The sequence below is a fragment of the Acipenser ruthenus genome, unplaced genomic scaffold (assembly GCF_902713425.1).
Source record: "Acipenser ruthenus unplaced genomic scaffold, fAciRut3.2 maternal haplotype, whole genome shotgun sequence".
Lineage (NCBI taxonomy): Eukaryota > Metazoa > Chordata > Actinopteri > Acipenseriformes > Acipenseridae > Acipenser > Acipenser ruthenus.
The window spans coordinates 170,001-179,864 of NW_026708040.1; the positions used below are offsets into that span (position 1 = coordinate 170,001).

General features: G+C 44.4%; 1 protein-coding gene across 1 annotated transcript in view; it reads right to left on the reverse strand.

The window, feature by feature from the left end:
- The window catches only part of LOC131728702 (vang-like protein 2), an 8,725-nt gene extending 6,779 nt beyond the window's left edge, over window positions 1–1,946 (reverse strand). Inside the window, 4 exon segments of the mRNA XM_059019680.1 lie at window positions 211–713; window positions 715–819; window positions 1,128–1,248; window positions 1,866–1,946. Coding sequence (XP_058875663.1) covers window positions 211–713; window positions 715–819; window positions 1,128–1,248; window positions 1,866–1,936 — 800 coding nt within the window. The 5' untranslated portion in view covers window positions 1,937–1,946.
- Window positions 1,947–9,864: the final 7,918 nt, after the last annotated feature.

The window sequence follows — 9,864 nt, forward strand, 5'->3', positions numbered from 1 at the left end:
GGTGTCTGCTAAGAAATAAATAATAATAATAATAATAATAATAATAATAATAATAATAATGCACATTTTTATTGCCTGCGTGCAGTACTTCACACTTTTCTCTATTAAAATGTCATTCGCCACGCGTCTGCCTTCGTTGAAAAGCCTTGGTGCATCAGAAACACAGCCGCCGCACAGGAAGACTAAATTCTCTCCCAGTTTCGTTCTCACCTGAGGTGCCCGATGTTGTAAAACCTGCTGGCCCCATCTGTGCTCCGCACCACCTTGACGCTGAAGGCTGGCTGGATCTGCCGGATCTCCAGCAGCACGATCGCCAGGTACTGAATAAACAGCAAGGCATCGACGAGGGAGGCCGCGTACTCCACGATCCCGCGGAAATCCCGCTCTCGCGGCTCCAGAACCCGCACCCCGTAGAACAGCCAGTAGGACGCCACGAAGAGGAAGACCAGCGCCATGAGGAGGGAACGGAACACGAAAACCCGGGGCAGGGCGGACCGAGGGGGGCGCAGGAACAGGGCCCAGGAAGCGATGAGCAGGACCAGGAGTTTGAACGCCAGAGAGACGTACAGACCCTCGCAGGGAGTCCCGCAGGGGTCCAGGGAGTCCCTCCAGAGGAGCTGGGGGAGGAGGAGGAAGGCGACGGGCGTGAGGAAGGCGAACAGGCCCAGGGCCCCCGACAGAGCCGGTCCCAGATAGCGCTTGCAGTCTGGGGGGGGTCGATTCTTCCACGTCCTTGGCGATGCGGGTCAGGTCCTCGTTCGACACGCTGTGCTCGGATGTGCCGGTCACCACTGTGGTGGTCTCGCCCCAGTTGTCGTCCTGTTTTGAAATGGGGGGGGGGGGGGGGGAACAGATAGGTTTTTAGAAAAATGTCATGGTTTAATGACAGCTCTTTTAAAAAGCGCCGAGGGACAGAGGTGGGAATTGGAAATTAGTTTTTTAAAAAAAGAAGCTGGAATTGAAAAACAGAAATCTTTACTTAATTTTTTTTTTTTGTTGGTAATTTAGAAAAACTACAGAAGCAATGGGGTGTCTTCTAATTAAACTCCTAGTAAAACCAGGAACGGATCACGCTGCTGAGCAGCGGGAGTCTCGAGTCTTAGTGAAGGAGGATGAACGGCACTGACTCGATCATCTCCTCGCGTCGACTCGTTGTCCAGCAGGGGTTCCCCCGGAGCCTGGATCGTCACGGACTTGTCACCCCGACTTCCATCCCGGCTCTTAGAGCGATGCCTCTCCCTGCGATCCCTAGAGAGAGAGAGAGAGAGAGAGAGAGAGAGAGAGAGAGGGGAGAGAGAGAGACACAGAGAGAGAGAGAGAGAGAGAGAGAGAGAGAGAGGGGAGAGAGAGAGACACAGAGAGAGAGAGAGAGAGAGAGAGAGAGAGAGAGAGGGGAGAGAGAGAGAGAAAGAAAGAAAGAGAGAGAGAGACAGAGAGAGAGAGAGAGAAAGAAAGAGAGAGAGAGACAGAGAGAGAGACAGAGAGAGAGAGAGAGAGAGAGAGAGAAAGAAAGAAAGAAAGAAAGAAAGAAATAGAGAGAGAGAGAGAGACAGACAGAGACACAGAGAGACAGGAGGGAGAGGAGAGAGACAGACAGCGAGAGAGAGACAGAGACACAGACAGAAAGAGAGAGACACAGACAGACAGAGCGTCAGTAACCTGCCTCACTCAGCCGCGTCTGTAATAACCACAGCCAGCTTCCGATCAGGAAGACACCAAAAGCCTAAACACACCGCTGAGGCCCCCCTCCCAAAGGGGAACCAAGTTTGACACCCCTGAATTAGGGGCTGTGGATTCAGAGTCCCGCCAGGACTGAAAGGGTTAAAGGAGACACTCCTCCCCCCCCCAAACCCCTCATCCCTTACCTGTGCTTCCTCGAGCTGCGGGAATGACCGGACTTGTAGGAGTATCCTGAGTACTGCGACTCGTTGTCCATGTCTCTCCCTCTCGGTGCCTCCTCTCCTGTTCGCTGCCCGCCGCTCTGACGGGTGCGGCTGTTCCCCCCTCCTCCTCCTCCCCCTCCCCCCCCCTCGAGACCCCGACACCCCCTCTTTGAGTTTGCGGGCAGCCACAGCCTTCGCAGACAGAGACAGGGGCAGCTTCAACAGGTCGACCCTGCTCCTGAGAGAATCTATTTTGAAGGACGGCCGAAAACCTTCCAGCGAGAATCACGCGGGCTCAGCGACCTGGAACAGAGGAAAAAATAAATAATGAAGATTAATTAAAAAGAGAGAGCGAAAACACAAAATCATTTTATTAAGGGAGTCATTCAGCAGACGCTTTTATCCAAAGCGACTTCCAGAGACTAGGGGGGTGAACTCTGCATCATCAACAACTGCTGCTGCTGCTGCTGCAGAGTCACTTCCAATAGGAGCTCGTTTGTTTGACGTCTCATCCTGAAGGACGGAGCACAAGGAGGTTCAGTGACTTGCTCAGGGTCACACACACAGGGAGTCAGTGGCTGAGCTGGGTGATTTGAACCTCCTGGTATCGAGACCCCTTTTTCTTTAACCGCTGGACCAGCCAGCTCTTTCATTACCCAGGAACTCCAGAATGGATGTCAGCGAGCTACCGCCCTCTAGCGGACAAAGACCAGCCCTGCAGGTGTCTGCTCTGAGCTCACTGGACAATACACACACACACACACACACACACACACACACACAAAATAAATAAAGTCGCGTGTGAAAATGTCACATCGCTTTGTGCTTTTATAAAAAAAAAAAAAAAAAAAACACCTAAAAAATTCTCCTGCGTTTCAGCACGCGTGTGGCTCCGTGTTCCTTTTCTGCTACCGTTTAGAAATGAATTGCAACGGGTAGCCTATTATTAAAAACGACAGAAGCATCGCACGCAGACGTGGGGGTCTTCGTTCCTTCGCTGACCCCCTCCCTCCCTCACCCCCCCTCCGGTCACTCTCGGTGGATACAGTCGACCCCCGTCACTCGCGATCAACGTCTTACCCACACACCCGGTCTCGCAGAGCCCTCAGCTGTTCCTCAGCCCGACCCGCACTGTTACCCACAAAAACACAAGCACCTTAGAAAATGAGATTGGGGTCAACCGGACAGATCTCTCAGACAGTTGCGTCAATACTGTGACAAAGACACGGGTGACAAATCCACGCAGAAACGGTCACAGCTGGTAATACTGCGTTCACTTCACACTGGAACTCGAATGGATTCATTAGGGCAGCAGTGTGGCGTAGTGTTTAGGGCTCTGGACTCTTGACTGGAGGGTTGTGGGTTCAATCCCAGGTGGGGGGGACACTGCTGCTGTACCCTTGAGCAAGGTACTTTACCTAGATTGCTCCAGTAAAAACCCAACTGTATAAATTGGTAATTGTATGTAAAAATAATGTGATATCTTGGAACAATTGTAAGTCGCCCTGGATAAGGGCGTCTGCTAAGAAATAAATAAATAAAAGCCCAAGTTTGAAGACGTTTTTTCTTGGGGGGGCAGGGGGGGGGGGGGGAGTGTATTTTACAATGGAGCAAATTTCCTCTCCCTCCCTCCCTCCCTCTCTCAGACGAAACTCTTTCTTTTAACTTTTCAGAAATAAACCCAGATCGATCATTCCTGAAAAGACAGAAGGAAGAAAAGGGGTTTGTTTTTTATATATAGAAGGAGCCCCCCCATCGTTAAACAGAGAGGCACAATGCATGCTGGGGTGGCTGCAAGGTCACATCGGCACGGCAACCGCAGAACCCCCCATCGCCACTGCCAAAACAGGGCTTTCATTGTCATGGTAACGAGAAGGTCCGGTCGCCAGGGAGACCTGAACCGAAGGAGAAATAATGCTGGGGGGGATATTTTGCCTTCTTGGTAAAGCCTAGCCCTACTGTACTGTTAAAATCAGATACAAGGATAGTTTGAAATGAAATCGCCACACAGAAATGTAAAACAGGGTATGTTAATGGAATTTAGAAAAAAAAAATAATTTCAACTTCACTCCTCTTCCATTTAAACAGCGTGGAGTTTAATTAACTTAATCGCAAGACTCCCTTCAGATCAAAACGACACCTGCTATTATTAACATTGAAATGATGATCAGGAGCCAGGAGTTTGAGCAGGGTTACAAACTCACACTAGCCCTGCTGCTGCACCCAGTCCTGGGGTTCAGAGCTCCCCTCAATGAAGTCTAGTATTATTATTATTAATATTGAAATGATCAGGAGCCAGGAGTTTGAGCAGGGTTAGAAACTCACACTAGCCCTGCTGCTGCTGCTGCTGCACCCAGTCCTGGGGTTCAGAGCCCCCCTCAATGAAGTCTAGTATTATTATTATTAATATAGAAATGATCAGGAGCCAGGAGTTTGAGCAGGGTTAGAAACTCACACTAGCCCTGCTGCTGCACCCAGTCCTGGGGTTCAGCGCTCCCCTCAATGAAGTCTAGTATTATTATTATTAATATTGAAATGATCAGGAGCCAGGAGTTTGAGCAGGGTTAGAAACTCACACTAGCCCTGCTGCTGCTGCTGCTGCACCCAGTCCTGGGGTTCAGAGCTCCCCTCAATGAAGTCTAGTATTATTATTATTAATATTGCAATGATCAGGAGCCAGGAGTTTGAGCAGGGTTACAAACTCACACTAGCCCTGCTGCTGCTGCACCCAGTCCTGGGGTTCAGAGCTCCCCTCAATGAAGTCTAGTATTATTAATATTGAAATGATCAGGAGCCAGGAGTTTGAGCAGGGTTACAAACTCACACTAGCCCTGCTGCTGCTGCTGCTGCTGCACCCAGTCCTGGGGTTCAGAGCTCCCCTCAATGAAGTCTAGTATTATTATTATTATTATTGAAATGATCAGGAGCCAGGAGTGTGAGCAGGGTTAGAAACTCACACTAGCCCTGCTGCTGCTGCTGCTGCTGCACCCAGTCCTGGGGTTCAGAGCTCCCCTCAATGAAGTCTAGTATTATTATTATTATTATTATTATTATTAATATTGAAATGATCAGGAGCCAGGAGTTTGAGCAGGGTTACAAACTCACACTAGCCCTGCTGCTGCTGCACCCAGTCCTGGGGTTCAGAATTCTGAGAAATAACACTCAACTTTATTCATGAATATTCAAATGAATGAGTCCAATGACGCGACAGATTGACTGACTGGAGACTCCCCATCTAAAGGGTGCAAAAGGGCAATCCGTCGCAGAACGGCAACACCAACACATGAGCCACGTCTTATCAGCAGCCAGGAACCACAGACACACTTATACATGCACATACTGTATTAAATTCAGTTTAAAACGAGCAGATACATTTTAAACACAGTCTGATAACTGCAGTTTAATATCACTAGACTGGACTGGACTGGAATTACATTGCAACTGCAGTTTAATATCACTAGACTAGACTGGACTGGAATTACATTGTAACTGCAGTTTAATATCACTAGACTGGACTGGAATTACATTGTAACTGCAGTTTAATATCACTAGACTGGACTGGAATTACATTGTAACTGCAGTTTAATATCACTAGACTGGACTGGAATTACATTGTAACTGCAGTTTAATATCACTAGACTAGACTGGACTGGAATTACATTGCAGGGATGGGAATAAGACTCCTATTGCACAGCAGTGTCACCCAGTCCAGGTTTTACAACGAGCTGGATCAACAGGCTCAGGTATACATCGATAAATAATAAATAAATCAGGAGACAACGGGGCCAGCTGTTAGTAAGAGCGCTTTCCGACTCTTGGAAAGAATGATTTCTTCCAGAGTCACTTCATGGCACAACAGCTGCTTTATCACAAAGAGCTAACTGTATCCAACAGGCTAAAAATAAGCCACCAAGACAGCGAGACGCTGTTCCGTACAGGATCATCATCTTAAAAAAAAAATAAAATAAAATAAGATTCTTTATTATCCGATACAGCCAACAGGCAAATGAACCCACAGCGTGTGAAATTATTTTGTTTGACAAACTGCATGGTCCCCAATAAACCGCACCAGCAACATGCGCCCCTAGTTTAGTGGTCTGTGAACTTTATTTGACCTTTTCCCTCTTCTCCATGCACCCCCTCACTCAACCCGGGTTGAAAACCCTGCTTTGTCCCCCAACCCAACCCGGGTTGAAAACCCTGCTTTGTCCCCCAACCCAACCCAGGATGAAAACCCTGCTTTGTCCCCAACCCAGGATAAAAACCCCGCTTTGTCCCCCCCCCCCCCCCGGTGTTCGTTGGGCTACTAATCGAAGCTGCCCCCCCCCCCCCCGATTCTTTTGATAATTTATATTTCAGAGACGGTTTTATGGTTGCGATTGTTCGACTGCTTTCATTTGAAACCAATTTTAATTGACAAACAAACAAACAGCGACTTCAAATAACGTCATTTTATCGCCACTGTAAAGCCGGATTAGCTCGTTTCAACTCAATACCGCCAACTGCAATTTTGCCATCAATCACGCCAAATAAATAAATAAATAAAGGGCGTAATGTTTTAATTTATATTTAAAAGTCACCATCTCAGAATGACTAGACATTGTTTAAACGTGTGTGTATTATTTATGATAACGTATAATAATAATAATAATAATAATAATAATAATAATAATACAAACGATAAAAACAATGATTAAAATGCTGTGTGGTCTACGGCAGCTACCTTTATTTGTAAAATTATAAAAAGGGCTCTTTGATTTACCAATACAATCCTTTAAAAACTAATCAACAGCAGTTAAGCACTTATTAAAACTTACTAAAAGTACACTGTGCCAAACTTTGAATTTCAAAGTTAGACACTAAAGCTAAATGGCAGCTTTCTTTTTGTCTGGGGGGGAAAAAAAACGTCTTTTTAAATGCAACTCCTTCGTTCAAAAAAAACAAAACACTTTCTCTTTTCAACCTCCCCACTGTTTCATTCAAACACCCGACAGAGGCCCGATCAACCTCCGGGCTATTGATTTTTCCCTCCTACAACTTCCCCCTCGGCTACCCCCGCCGTATCCGCTAGGTAAGCCCCAGGCTTTTGCGGCCTTTTGTTTATATTGGAAACCGAATTAGGAACAAAAATGTAATAAAATGTATCCGGTTCAATTAATATATATATATTGGAGAGCTGCTAAAAGTGCACAGATTATTTTGTAATGTATAAATCATAATTTACTCAATAAATGACGCTACGGCACTATGCTAAGATCGTCCCTGGCTATATAATTTGACGTTGCCCACTGTTTGTGGAAATGTTTATTGTTTAAAAAAATAAATAAATAAATACAAAAGCAAAAAATGTAAAATTAGTACTTAGTTATTTATAAATTAAACGCGCACACTGAGATTTAAATTAGTTTGCTTTAATATTACAACACGATGCCCGAATGCAACCCATGGTCATTATTACATTTATGTGAGAATATATCTATTAAATCCACAAGTTAGTTTTGTGCACGAATTAGTATAACTGAGAAAATAAATAAATAAAAACAAGACAATATATTTGATATTCATAAATAAATAAATAAATAAATAAATAAATACAATAATAATAATAATACAACGCGCACACACGAAAATACACCCATATATTCATGCAATAATAAAACACACACCAGATTAATAATAGTAACTAAGCAAAAGAAAGAAAATATAAGCATGATATATGAATAATGAATTGCAACTGGGGTAAAATTATTATTATTATTACTGTTATTATTGTATAAAACTCTATTACAGAAAGCAAACAAAAAAATAGGAATAAGACAATGGATGAACAAATCAAAACAAACAAACAACCAAATAAACTAACAAAAAACGGACTTACCTCCGTATCCAGAAAAGGAGAGCGCAGTGAATCGGTGCGTATTGCAAAAAACATGCAAAAAAGCGAGCACGGTTTTCTTTCCTGGATGCAAAACAATATACAACATATATCCACCAAAAGTACTTGTGTATTATTATTATTATTATTCTTATTTAGATCGGAGTTGCGGTAAATTCAACGTATCCCGTTTTTAAAAACGTGTCTTCCGAGATATTGCATCCCAAACACCAGATCGTGTCTGTTTTTTTTTTTTGCACTTCCAAATGGATTCCTTCGCTTGCAACACGTTCACATAATTACTGCTGTTGTCTCTCTTAACAACGGCCAGCCCTTTTTTTTTTTGTTCTCCGGATCAAACACAGCTGTCTTTTTTTTTTTTCAGCGGGACATTTCAATTTCATTAGCTATATATATACATATTTGTGCACACCGCTATATTTCTGAATTGGCTGCGTGCTCTCTCGCTCTCAATGTCTCCTTGTCCTTCTTTCTCTCTTTCTTTCTTTTTCATCACCCGGGATTTTTTTTCCCTTCTTCTTTGCAAACAACAGCGATCCTTCTTCCTCGTTTTTTTTTTTCCCCATTCAAAAGCGAACCCAGGCTGTTCCAACGTGTAATCCAACACTCCCTCCGGCCCCTCCTCCCTCGCTGTTACATTCACACACTGCCACCCCCTTCCCCGACTCCAACTCTCCGCTATTATTATTATTATTATTATTATTATTATTATTATTATTATTATTATTATTATTATTATTATTATTATTTATTTCTTAGCAGACGCCCTTATCCAGGGCGACTTATAATTGTTACAAGATATCACATTATTTTTTACATACAATTCCCCATTTATAGAGTTGGGTTTTTACTGGAGCAATCTAGGTAAAGTACCTTGCTGAAGGGTACAGCAGCAGTGTCCCCCACCTGGGATTGAACCCACGACCCTTCGGTCAAGAGTCCAGAGTTTTTTTTTAAAATGCTTTACAATGCTTCCCTATGCTTTACCAGACATATCTGTGCTTTACAATGCTTCCCTATGCTTTACCAGACCTCTCTGTGCTTTACAATGCTTCCCTATGCTTTACCAGACCTCTCTGTGCTTTACAATGCTTCCCTATGCTTTACCAGACCTCTCTGTGCTTTACAATGCTTCCCTATGCTTTACCAGACCTCTCTGTGCTTTACAATGCTTCCCTATGCTTTACCAGACCTCTCTGTGCTTTACAATGCTTCCCTATGCTTTACCAGACCTCTCTGTGCTTTACAATGCTTCCCTATGCTTTACCACACCTCTCTGTGCTTTACAATGCTTTACCAGACCTCTCTATGCTTTACAATGCTTCCCTATGCTTTACCAGACCTCTCTATGCTTTACAATGCTTCCCTGTGCTTTACCAGACCTCTGTGTGCTTTACAATGCTTCCCTATGCTTTACCAGACCTCTCTGTGCTTTACAATGCTTCCCTATGCTTTACCAGACCTCTCTGTGCTTTACAATGCTTCCCTATGCTTTACCAGACCTCTCTGTGCTTTACAATGCTTCCCTATGCTTTACCAGACCTCTCTGTGCTTTACAATGCTTCCCTATGCTTTACCAGACCTCTCTGTGCTTTACAATGCTTCCCTATGCTTTACCACACCTCTCTGTGCTTTACAATGCTTCCCTATGCTTTACCAGACCTCTCTGTGCTTTACAATGCTTCCCTATGCTTTACCACACCTCTCTGTGTTTTACAATGCTTCCCTATGCTTTACCAGACCTCTCTGTGCTTTACAATGCTTCCCTATGCTTTACCAGACCTCTCTGTGCTTTACAATGCTTCCCTATGCTTTACCAGACCTCTCTGTGCTTTACAATGCTTCCCTATGCTTTACCAGACCTCTCTGTGCTTTACAATGCTTCCCTATGCTTTACCACACTTCTCTGTGCTTTACAATGCTTCCCTATGCTTTACCAGACCTCTCTGTGCTTTACAATGCTTCCCTATGCTTTACCAGACCTATCTGTGCTTTACAATGCTTCCCTATGCTTTACCAGACCTCTCTGTGCTTTACAATGCTTCCCTATGCTTTACCAGACCTCTCTGTGCTTTACAATGCTTC